This window comes from Somniosus microcephalus, chromosome 6 (genome assembly GCF_052327205.1).
Source record: "Somniosus microcephalus isolate GS21.2 chromosome 6, FLI_Smic_1.0, whole genome shotgun sequence".
NCBI lineage: Eukaryota > Metazoa > Chordata > Chondrichthyes > Squaliformes > Somniosidae > Somniosus > Somniosus microcephalus.
Window position 1 is genome coordinate 210954900 of NC_140992.1, and position 13062 is coordinate 210967961.

The 13062-nt window shown below is 47.3% G+C and overlaps 1 protein-coding gene across 3 annotated transcripts in view; it reads left to right on the top strand.

Annotated features, from left to right (window-relative positions):
• The window catches only part of bcar1 (BCAR1 scaffold protein, Cas family member), a 297167-nt gene extending 293760 nt beyond the window's left edge, over positions 1 to 3407 (top strand). For all 3 annotated transcript variants that reach the window (XM_085991355.1, XM_085991354.1, XM_085991356.1), the window contains one exon: positions 882 to 3407. In XM_085991355.1, the coding sequence (XP_085847481.1) occupies positions 882 to 1391 (510 nt within the window). In that variant the 3' untranslated portion in view covers positions 1392 to 3407. The remainder of the gene's footprint in view (positions 1 to 881) is intronic.
• The last annotated feature ends 9655 nt before the right edge of the window (positions 3408 to 13062 follow it).

The window sequence follows — 13062 nt, forward strand, 5'->3', positions numbered from 1 at the left end:
TAGAGCATATATATCAGAAACGCTGCCTACGGAGGGCACGGTCCATCATCAAAGACCCTACCCACCCCAGCCACAGTCTGTTCGCCCTCCTACCATCTGGAAGACGCTACAGATGCATTTGCACCCGTACGACCAGATTTAGGAACAGCTTCTTTCCCAGGGCTGTCATCCTACTGAACTCCACAAATAAACACTAAAGCCTGCACATCTGCCAATGCACTTTATTATGGTCATATTTATGCTAATATACTGCAAGCCAAATGTATAAATGTATGTTGAATGTTTAAGTGTCCTAATCCAAATTGTACACTCTCGGGAGCCGCAAGCCTACATTTCGTTGTACTGCACTTGTGCACTAACAATGACAATAAAAGTTGATTTGATTGAGTGGGCATCTGGAAGAGGTACCAATGCCTGTAATACTTTACTCCAGTATGAGCTGATGCTTTCAGGAGAAGATTGCAGGAAAAAAAATGTGTCCTCACCCCACTACATGAATGTTTCAAGCTTCGAAAGGTGTAAGGGAGGATTTCCCGAAAGCATGCTTCTGGTGTGGAGCCTTGCCCATCGGGGGCTTACATCCTGACATTGCAGCCGTGCGCCCCACAATCTTCCATCCATGAAATGATGGAAGCACACTTGTGATTTCTCTGACTATTCCAGGTCAGACCGAGCTTTGGTACAAATCGGTCCTGTGGCGTCGGCAGCACTCTTGGCCATCAGACATGACAACATGGTGGTGGGCCAGCAGGGCTTGGAGACCAGGCTGTTCCAAGAGCTGATACTGTCTGAATGTTCTCGATTTCCTGTGATAAATACCTTTTCAAGGTAAATTTGGTCTGAGAAAGGATTGACATTTCTTTATTATTTTGCCTTTACAGGTTAAACAATTTGAGCGTCTTGAGCAAGAAGTAACGAGACCTATTGAGAACGACCTCTCTAACTGGACCCCAACGCACCAATACGGACAGGTTAAGAGCAAGTTGGGCCCCTCGGACAAGCAGCTCCTTTTGTTTTACTCTGAACAGTGTGAGTTGAACGTTACCACGCTAATCAATGCCATCGATGCCTTCTTCACATCCATTAATACCAACCAACCTCCCAAAATCTTCGTGGCTCACAGCAAGTTTGTCATTCTCAGTGCACACAAGTTGGTTTTCATCGGGGACACGCTCTCCCGCCAGGCGAAATCACAAGAGGTTCGCAATAAAGTTACACACTACAGCAACCTCCTTTGTGAGATGCTTAAACATATCGTCGTCACAACCAAGACAGCGGCCTTGCAATACCCATCGGGCTCCGCTGCCAAGGAGATGATGGACAGAGTCACTGAATTGTCCCACTGTACACATCAGTTCAAGATGATGCTAGGACAGTTAGCAGCCATGTAACGAACCTGCAGATAAAACTACATTTTAAGACTGAAAGTATTGACAGCTGTAAATGGATTATTGCAAATATTGTCCTGCGAGATACCCATACAGGGAAAAGTGCTTTTTTTTTGTTTAGACTGTGCCGTTTCTTATTAATCAGAAGGGTATTTAAATTCTAAACGCTGCAGTAGTTCCTTTTTTTCTTTTAAAAGTTCTTTTAATGTTGTGTTCTATAATATGAAATGGAAATAATTATTTTCCTTGTTGATTTTAAATTGCGGACATAAGGGTTCTATTTTAAAAAATCATTAAAAGTGAGAGGAGGATTATTGGAGCATTAAAAATAGACAGAACAATTTTCTACTGTGGCAATTAACTAAGTCACTTTTTCATTGTCACGGGGCTGTTTTAATCGATGAAATTCCTCTGCTGATTTGAGTTGTAATTCTGTATAACACATCATTAACGGCCTCTCGGTGGGATGGCAAAGAAAACGAGGCGCTAACTGGTAGAGCAGGCGGCAACTTACCCATTCGAATTTCATTGTTTTAAAAAAAAAAAAAACCGTATTAATGTTTTCCGATGGTTTTGAATCATACCTCAGTTGGCGGGCAGTATGCGTTCCATTGCATTTCAATATTTTCTATTTTTGCCAGCCCACTGCAGAAAATGCAAATGAATTGGTGCCTTGAAATTATTAAAAGCTTCTGCTGGTGAACAGAGCAAAAGTCATTTGCAGCCTGTATTCACATTGGATCTCATGGTGTGGGGAAGCAAAAAAAAAACTGACTTTCACTGTCATTTTAGTGACCTATTTAAATTTGTGGGGTTTTTTATACGCAAGTGTATAAAAAAAAAAAAAAGTTTTAACATTTGCTATAATTATATATGCGAAAATGATATGTTGAACAGACCAAGTCGGGTTTCAGCTGAAACAATGACTGGAAAAGTATGAGAACTTCATTTGAACCTTTTAACCAAAGACTGCCTAAGGGCATCAGACTCTACCAGTATTGTTGGAGCTGTAATATAACATCAATTCGCTTCAGAGCTGACCGCCTTTGATCAGTCAATGACTGGAGTCCATAATCGATTACATACAGTAGTTAGTATCCCCTTTACATTGCAGCAGAATTGTTGACAATTGCAGCCATTTGGGTGCACCCTTCTTAAATGAGGTTTGTTGGATCATTCATTAAGCTTTAGTAATCTAATCTGCATGTGGTAACACCTTGCACACTCCAGATTTTTTTTATATATAGAAAATTTTATGTATGTTTTGAAATTTAAATGGCTGATATTTGACGTGATTGGAGGGTTATAACCCTGTAAGAAATGTATCTTTGTATATGTCTGCACATTATATGAATATAAGCAACTGTGTTTGACAAATGCTGGTCAAAGACTTTTGATCTCGCTTTTGTGAAAAATAAAATTCTGTAGCCAGTTTCTTCTCAATGGATGATTGGGCACCGTGACTCTGCGCGTCGTGCACCGACTGGTAAAAGATTACCCGGACAGAAGAGGACAATGTTAAGATTCTAAATCTTCTGAGCACAACACCTCCGCAATAACTAACCATTGTAAAATGTTTCCAATGCATGGGGTCTGACAATACTGCCCAATGGTGCCACATCTGACACAGCGCTGCTTGAGTAAGTTTATCAGTTAGAAATAATCGTCCATAAGTGTATATGTTTAAAAAGTAATCCAAATTATGGATTAAGAATTGCAATGTAAAAGGGGTTAGTGATTCTGGCATTAATATTCATTGTTGGCGCTTTTACAGTCATGCTAGAAACCCCCGGTAGTCTAAACTATTTTGTATTTTATCCTTTTATTTTGTTTCTGGTCTTAACATTATGGTGAAACACTACTGTAAATGTGATGTATTCTTTACAATGCATACTGGTTCATATCATCAGAATTTTTATTTCTCTTGCACAGTGGTTGGTTTAGGGTGGCTGTTGACTTTTGTATTATATTCAACTGGATTTATTTTTAATTATTAAACAGGCTTAAGAACCATGAAAATGAGTTGCGTGTTTGTGGCTGCAACAGTCAAAACTGTCCTAAGAACCAAATTTTGTTACTGCTCTTCTGGAATTACCATTAGACTTGGGGATCCATCTGAATGTAAAGCCTAAGCTGTTTTCATTTGGTGCCTGGAGGGGTCTTGTTGGATTCCATTCTTTGGTGCCAAAATTGAGATCATCTGAGGTCCAATAATTTCAGCTTCCACCACCCAAACACAAAGCTCTGAATGTTTCCTTAAACAAGTGAACTTGTGGGGGAGGGAGGGGGTGGGTGGGGTATAGAATACCCAGCCTCTGACCTGCTCTAGTAGCCATGGCACTTATGAGGCTGGTCCAGTTCAGTTTCTGGTCAATGGTGACCCCAGGATGTTGATTGTGAGGGTCTCTGGGTTGGTAATGCCGTTTAATATCAAGGGGAGGTGGTTATACTCGCTCTCGCTATATGTTTCAGATGCAATGACTATTATGTAGGCAATGATGATGATGCTCAGTGTGTGACCTGTTTTGCAGATAAGCTGTTGTATTATTTTGTTGTGGCTACAGGTCAGATGCAGGTGAATCGGAATGAAATCTCATCAAATGGTAAATTCCCATTTGTTATTCGTTGCAAATTAAATCACTTGTAAGGTTAAAAGGGATGTTAGATTAAATATTTTAATTTCAGATTCACCATATTGGATTTTGAATTTCCATCCTGTAAAAACTAAAGGATAATCATAATCATAATCAACTTTATTGTCATTGTTAGTGCACAAGTGCAGTACAACGAAATGTAGGCTTGCGGCTCCCGAGAGTGTACATTTAGATTAAGACATTTAAACATTCAACATTAATTTGGCTTGTAATACATTAACATAAACATAATAAAGTGCATTGACAGATGTGCAGGCTTTAGAGTTTATTTGTGGAGTTCAGTAGGATGACAGCCCTGGGAAAGAAGCTGTTCCTAAATCTGGTCGTTCGGGTGTGAATGCATCTGTAGCGTCTCCCAGATGGCAGGAGGGCGAACAGACTGTGGCTGGGGTGGGTAGGGTCTTTGATGATGGTCAGTGACCTCCGTAAACAGCGTTTCTGGTATATGTGCTCTATGGTCGATAGCCGGGTGCCGGTAATGCGTTGGGCAGTTTTGACTACCTGCTGCAGGGCTTTCCGGTCATAGTAGCTACAGCTGCCATACCATACTGTGATACAATTCGTCAGGATGCTCTCTATTGTGCAGCGGTAAAAGTTAGAGAGGGGTGACAGGTTACATCCCTTCAGTCTCCTTAGGAAATATAGGCGCTGCTGGGCCTTCTTCACCAGAGAGGAGGTATTGAGGGACCAGGAGAGGTCTTCCGTGATGTGGACTCCGAGGAACTTAAAGCTGCCCACCCTTTCCACCACAGCCCCATGGATGTGGATGGGGGTGTGACTTCCGCATTTGACTTCCTGAAGTCCACAATGATTTCTTTGGTTTTCTTGATGTTAAAGGCCAGGTTGTTATCGGCGCACCACTTCACAAGATGCTGGACCTCCTCCCTTTTTGTTAACTTGTGTTAACTTACTTTTTGTTAATTTGTGTTAACTTACCAATATGGAGCAAAAAACAGAAATAGACAGTTTCCTAGAAGTAAAGGGAATTAAGGGTTATGGGGAGCGGGCAGGAATTTGGACATGAGTCTAGGTTCGGATCGGTCATGGCCCTGTGGGTAGCTGAGCGGGCCCAGGGGCCGTGTAGCCTGATCCTGCTCCTATTTCGTGTGTCTAATTCTGTTAGATTCAGGAGATGGTTCTGTGATAGTGGATTGGCGGTTAGGATCAGGTCAGCCATGATCTTATTGAATGGCGGAGCAGGCTTGAGGGGCCGATTGGCCTACTCCTGCTCCTATTTCTTATGTTCTTATGTAAAAATAAAAACATGGACATCACCAATGCCACCTGACAATACAAGTTTATTGTTTAAGAACAATTTACCATTTAGTCCACATCCTCTCCTTGACAGGGAGGCTGAAAACCAAGAGACACACGAGAGCTGCCCAGGTTTATTTCTCCTGCTTTGTGAGGCAACTCCTGGCCTTGAATATTATTCTGTGGAATACCAAGTACGAATTCTCACCCTGTTTGTCTCATTCCTCTCCCTGCTATTTTAGCAGAGGCTTTAATCCACCTATTTAAAACGGGTTGGTGCTAAAATGGCAGGGAGAGGAAGTTAAAGCCAATGCATTAAAGTTCGTATGCTAGTAACCCATCATGTAATGTCAGGGCCCTGGTCTTCGAAACTCTTCCTTAAGTGTATTAGTGCAGGCACTGGAACAGAATGTAATGTGCGAAGGAATGCCCGGATGTGAGTTCACACACATGATTTCCCCCGCATAGTGAACAAGAGGCTCCCACAAGGAAAATGTCACGGCGGGGGGGGGGGGGGGTAATTTTGTCTGTGCGATAGTGTGAAACGAGTGATAGCAAGTCAGCACCGACTTCGATGGAAATAGAAAAATGGGAGTGATGTAAAGCGGGCTACCGACTCGCTATCGCCCGTTTAAGTTATTGCACAAAGTCAAGATTACCCTCACCCTATGCATTCTAACCTCACACACACACACACCTACTGGACAGCCACACAATAGCATCGCCAGAGGCCTGGGAACAGCTCGGGCTGCTTCTGGGGTGCAGTGTGCTAGAGAGACCATTAAAGAGAAGAGAAAGGAAAATGTAGGGTGCATTGGTTGAGAGTCGACTCCACTGCCCCAGGGTATATTGGTAAACCAGAGGCGCGCACATACCTGACGTGGGCTGACTGTGGAAGACCCTGACAGCACAGCAGGGGGGGTTACAAAACCTGTTTCCAAATCTTCAAAACCAAAAACATTAGCGCCAACACCTCTACCGACCTGCAAACAATCTGGTTCGAACAGAGCGACTGCACTGAAACTGAAATAAATGATGAGTGAGCTAATTAAAGAAGCAAATTTAAATACTACACGCACAATATTTTGGAACAGTAAGTTAATGTGATTTTTCAGAATTAATTATGTTCACGTTCAGTAAGTTTCTTTTATTTAATGAACTGCATCTTATGCAGTAAAGTATTCTATTTTATACAAAAATATGAATGATGCACAATATCGATAAATTAACATTTTATTATACATGAAATGTAACGCTGCTGTACTGTTGCATTCTCAGCACTGTAGATGGCAGCAGAGAATACAAACTCTCAGTAGTTCTGCTCAGCCCTGGTATGTTGAATGGCAATTTTATTTAACTTGTTTAACTCATCCACAAGCTGTTCTTCACGCCGGTCTTTGCCACCAGATTAACTTCCAACAGTATTATTTTTTTTTATGGGGATGTTTTAAAATAGATAAAATGCAGTGTACTTTACAGATTCCCTCTTATTCCTACTTCTTCCTGTCATCCCATTTCTTGTGCGATATGTCCAGCTTGCAGCTCTCATTTTTCTGATGTCCGCACAGATAATGAAGCAATTCATGCCTGCATGCAACAAGACCTGGATGACGTTCAGGCTTGGGCTGATAAGTGGCAGGTAACATTTGTGCCACAGAAGTGCCCAGCAATTACTATCTTCAACAAGTGAGAGTCTAACCACCTCCCCTTGACATTCAATGGCATTACCATCACCGAATCCCCCACTAACATCCTGGGGGTCACCATTAACCAGAAACTTAAACTGAATCTGCCACATAAATACTGTGGCAACAAGAGCAGGTCAGAGGCTAGGTATTCTGCGGCGAGTGTCTCACCTGACTCCCCAAATCTTTTCCACCATCTACAAGGCACAAGTCAGGAGTGTGATGGAATAGTCTCCACTTGCCTGGATGAGTGCAGCTCCAACAACACTCAAGAAGCTCGACACCATCAAAGACAAAGCATCCCGCTTGATTGGCACCCCATCCACCACCTTAAACATTCACTCCTTCCACCACTAGCGTACCATGGCTGCAGTGTGTACCATCTACAAGATACACTGCACCAACTCACCAAGGCTTCTTCGGCAGCACCCCCCAAACCCGCGACCTCTTCCACCTAGAAGGTCAAGGGCAGCAGGTGCATGGAAACACCACCACCTCCAAGTCACACACCATCCTGACATAGAAATATATTGCCATTCCTTCATCGTCGCTGGGTCAAAATGCTGGAACTCCCTCCCTAACAGCACTGTGGGAGTACCTTCATCACACGGACTGCAGCAGTTTAAGGCGGCGGCTCACCACCACCTTCGCAAGGGCAACTAGGGATGGGTAATAAATGCTGGCCTTGCCAGCGACACCCAGATCCCATAAGCGAAAAAAAAAACCATGCGCACTTAAATGTGGAAATCCAGAAGTTGCTGTCAGTAATAACAGCAAGTGCCAATAACCTCGCCGTTATTACTGACAGCAAAATCCAGGTCAACATTTTATTCTGAGAATTTGCCCATATCTGAAGCCATTTGAATGGCAGTGGTTTCACTGGATATTTGAAATATTTACCCCCCCTCCCCCAATTGTAAACAGACATTCATTGGCGTCTGCACATGCGCATTTAAACGTGGAAATCTAGAAGTTGCTGTCAGTGCTACCCTGCTCCTCCACAGGCTGCACTGTTGCAGTCTTTGACAATGGAACCTGCACAGAAAACACTGTGAAGCCGTGAACTTGGGCTAATTACCCACTATTCTCGCTCTAAAGACAGATGGAAAAGTTAGCTTGTAAAGTCAGGAGGAAAAATTTGTCCCGTTAGCGCCAGTAGATGGCACTAGAGTAGTATTGCCGGGGTGAGGCTAATCTAGCGCCGCACGCCAAATCTGGGCACCCCCCACCCCACCTGTAGCGCCGGTAAGAGGTATCGCCAGGAACGTCAACGCCAGGTAGATCGTAACGTCCATGAGTGCAACGCTCACTGACCGCCTGATTTGCTGAACTGATTGTCGCCACCTACTTCAGTGCCTGGTGTAAACACCGATGGGGAGAGTTGGCGTGCAGCAGCAGGAAGCTGGCTCCAGACACGTTATTTAAAGGGATCATCAGTAATCACTTGCAGTTGTCAGGTTAGTACAGTTTCAGTGGTTTCTTGTCAGTTTCACCCACTGCAACAGTTTCATTCTGTAATTTGAAGGTTCTTTTGTATCAGGAGTCTTCTGCCAACTAAAAAGTAGCTTCATTTATTCTTCAAACTGCTACACTTGGTAACATTAATGGGGGCTGTACTGGCAGGCCACCTCGCCCTCCAGGATCTATGGCGGAGGGAGTAGAGGCAGTGAGAAATACAGAAACGTGCGCAGAGAGATGAGGAGGGACATCGGGGCTCTCACCAGGAGGCCTTACACCCCCCCCACCCCCCGAGGGTATTCAGAGAGCACTTCTCCTACATTCAATTAAGGAGCAGTGTATTAGATGGCTCCGCTCCACCTCAGTAAGGAAGTGGTCATAGAACTCTGCCACCTCCTCCAATCAGACCTCCAGCCTCACACCAGGATGATTTAAAGCCCACAGCCCCTTTGCTCACCACATCCCCATCATTGCATCTCTCTCGCAGGCCATTTCACACCGTAAAGCTGAAAGGACAGCCACCACAAAAGAATGGTAAGTGAATTAATAAATTTATCAAGGACCAAAGAACACATACTTACACCAAAAATATTAACTATTCATCCTTGTGCAATCCCTTAGTGCTTGTCGTTACTGTGCCTTTGCCTACTCTAGTGCTCCTACGAAGTGTTGGCCCAACGACTGGTGGAAGGCTGCCGAGTGTCCATGCAGGAGTCTTCAGATGGCCTTGCAGGACGCCCTCGACCGGCTCTGGACTGGCAAGGCCTGGCTGTAGACTGCACCACCTCTGCATAGAATGACTGGCAGCGACAAGGGCAATGGTGGAGTGGCAGTGGTGGGAGCAGGAATGCTGTCATCCTGAGAGGACAGCAGGTTCCTGCTCTACTGACCCACTGCCACTCCCCCAGGGCAGCATCCCTAGCAATCTATTAGAGTACAGATTGCTGGCCTGCTGCGACAGTGAAAGCCCTGGTCGACGGTAGTAGACCCAGCCACGATGGCAGCAGTCACAGCTTGTGTTGCATCAAACTGAGACTGCATGAGAGCAGTCTGAGATTGAATGGCACCAAGCATAGACTGCATTACAGCACTAAGACGTTGTGTCACTTCCGCCTGTGCAGCAATGGAAGCTGCCAAATTGCCAATCACATGCGGCATCAGGTCTGGGTCACCACGGTCTCTCTGGGAGTTGACCATCCTTTGCAGACTGGAAATGATGGGCTCCATGCTGTGTGCAGAGCCTTGTGCAATGTTGGAGATGGACTCCTCCACGCTCCTAACCATTGCCGCGGGGCTCTTGGGCACCCTTACCATTGCACCCATCATCTCCATGTGCATGCCCATCACCCTTCTTCTAAAGGCCTCCCCATCAAAGTCCTCATCCGAGTCCTGTGCAGCAGAACTCACGCACAAACTTGCCCTCTGGGGAGCTGACTCCCGAGCTACACATCCCCCTGCCCTTGCTGCAGCCCACTTGTCCCCGGAGCCTCACCCTGTGCAGATCCCGCTACTATACTAGCCTCTAAAGAACACGTAGTGCCAGTATCTGAGCTGGTGCCTGTGGGTGAGACACAGTGACATGGTGTCTTCTTCCTCCTCTTCTCCCGCCTCGCTCTCAACGGTGCCCTCAGGGACAGGCTGCTCAGGTGCTTGCTGATTATCTGAAAGCATTAAGGCCCAAGAGTTGGGTTAAAGCGAGGTGCCAGCATGGACTTGGTGACCCTCCTTCTGTGCTGTAATGACACTGACTAGGTTAGGGGGGTAGAAAGGGAGAAATGGATGCATACAGCATGTTTAGCTGGAAAGTGCAAAACACTTGTGGGGTGAGGGGGAAGTGGGATGTGAGAAGAAGGAGTAGGGATGAACATACTGTTGTTGTCTCCAAGGGGGGGTCAATGTCGCCGATGGCCATGCGCCCACCACCTGGCACCCAATAATCTGTGGCGCTCTATTCACCAGCTCAGATAGTGGTTGGGTGTCGGCTTGTCCCCCGCCTGTGCGCTCCTGCTCCCTCCTGTTGTTAGCTACCTTGGCCTGCGAGAGAAAGGAAAGTGCGTGAGAGTGTGTAGAGCAATGTGTTTGGGTGATGTGCCTGCCATAGTTGAATAGCTGTCATTGTGGGCAAGGTGTGAGATGTGGGTGTGAGTGTTGGTAGGTAGAGATTGTTGGTGAGTGAGTGCAGGGGGTGTGATGCTTTGGGAAGTGTGTGAAGATTATGGTTTAGATAGTGGTATGTAGCATTTGTTGAAGCATTCTCACCCTAACCACCCACGTGAAATCGTTAAATTTCTTCCTGCACCATGTGTTGGTCCTGGGGACACAGTGCTGCCTGAGATGTGCTGCGCTATCTCTCTCCACATGGTGTGGAAGACTTGTGGTGAGGGCCTCCTGCCACTTGCCAGGTAGAGCACTGCTCTTGTGGTGAGGGCCTCCTGCCACTTGCCAGGTAGAGCACCGCCCTCCTTCTCTCCACAGCAAAAACCAATGCCTCCAATGCTTCATTGGAGAATCTGCGGTCTCTCTCCCTGGGGTGTGGGTCTGCCATGAGCAAACCTGGTTCAGTCCTCCAGCTCCTTCTTGTTCTGTTTCTGCCTGCTGAGGCAGCTGCACAGCCAGCAATGCTGAGAATGAGGTGCTGCAGCATCAATGAACCTCCCCTTTAAGTAGTGAAAAAAGCCTGTGGCAATCATGACTTGCAATTAGACAGCACCTGATATTGGACCACCCTTTAAGTCTAACTTTTCAGTGTACTCTTTTTGATGGGAGTGGATAAACAAATTGACTATAAATTAATAAAACTTTAAAGAAAACTTAACAAATTAAATTAAAATTTGATTGTCCGGATTGATAATGCACTCCAGTCCCCGCGGCGCCCACCGGTCGCGGAATGCCTCAAGTGTGCCGGCGGACACCGCGTGCTCCATCTCCAGGGCCACCCAGGCGCGAACATGGCCGCGGAAGAGAGGCAGGCAATCGGGCCAAATGACCCCCTCGACTGCCCGCTGCCTGGACCAATTGATGGCTTTTTTGGCCAGGCCCAGGAGCAGTCCTATGAGGAGGTCCTCCGATCTACCTGCTCCCCTCCACACCGGGTGACCAAAGATCAGGAGCGTGGGACAGAAGTGCAGCCAAAAATTGAGGAGCAGCCCCTTTAAGTAGTGAAAGAGGGGCTGCAACCTCTCACACTCCATGTAAACATGAAACACGGACACCTCCAGGCCGCAGAAAAGGCAGGCGGCCTGGGAGTCCGTGAACCTATTTAAAACCATATTGCATGGGCCAAGTCCCCAATAGAACAAGGGAGAACTCCCGCGTAGAGAGCCCTCCATTGGGGACCTCCACCGGACGGCAAGATGGCACGCCAAGGTGTGTTCGGATGGCAGGCGAAGATGGCAAAGTGGAAAGTGTGCAGGAGCAGCCTCTGTGGAAACACCTCCGTGCGGAATGAAAAGGCACGGAGGGTATTTCCTCGAGACGGCTCAAGTTGTGAGGCGCCGGTTCCCGAGAGGGGTTTCGGGGTCGGGCGCCGATGAGGAATTCCGTCCAAATGGGGGTTAGTTCGGACAGGATCGTCCCATGTGCTTGAGCCTCCTCGATACACCTAGTGGAGTTGGGGCCCAGTGCCATTTTCAGCGACTCGATGGCTTTGACCGCGAGCCGGACGTTGGCCCAAGACAGGCGCTGCGCCAGCTCCTCCAGTGTCATCCAGCCCACTCCTCCACCATCGAGCAGGTCCCCGACTCTAGTCACCTTGCCAGGCACAGCCCTGCGCTCCGCCAGCCACCTGAACCCGCGGTCGTGCGGATTCCTGAGCAGCGGCTCCCGAAGGACAGCCGCCACTGCTGACGGGGGAGAGCTCCATCTGGAAGCGACATCGATCCAAACCCATAGCAGTTCCTGGTAGAAAAGACAGGCAGCTCCCGCAGGCAGGCACGCGTACTGCCCACTTTCACAAACAGGAGCTGCGTGTCGTAGTTGAGGCCGTGCAGCTGGCGGAAGAAATACGTCGCCAGCGCACACCATCTAGGAGGATTCTCGACGTACAGGTATCTCTGCAGCGTCTGAAGACGGAAAGTCGCAGCCTGGGTGCGAAGGCACACCAGCGCCTGACCGCCCTCCCTAAGCGGGAGACACAGAACCGCGACAGAGACCCAGTGCTTCCTTTTGTCCCAGAAGAAGTCGATGAGCTTCTTCTGCATCTTGGCGACAAACGCAGGGGGGAGGGATCAAAGTGACCAACCGGTACCACAACATGGCGGCCGCCAGCTGGTTTATGACCAGCGCTCGACCCCTGCAGGACAACACTCGGAGCAGTCCTGTCTAGCGTCCTAGGCGAGCGGTGACTTTGGCCTCCAGCTCTTGCCAGTTCGCCGGCCAGGCATCTTCAACAGGGCTAAGGTAGACTCCCAAATAGAGGAGGTGTGTGGTGCTCCAGGCGAAGGGCCTGAACTCCTCCGGCAGGGAGTCCACGCAGCACTGACCCACCAGGAGTCCGGAACATTTCTCCCAGTTGATCTTGGTGGAGGATGCGTCCGAGTAAATCTGCTGGCATTCCCGCATCCTCCGCAAGTCAACGGGATCCGTGACCGTGAGGAGCACGTCATCGGCGTAAGCCGAGAGGAC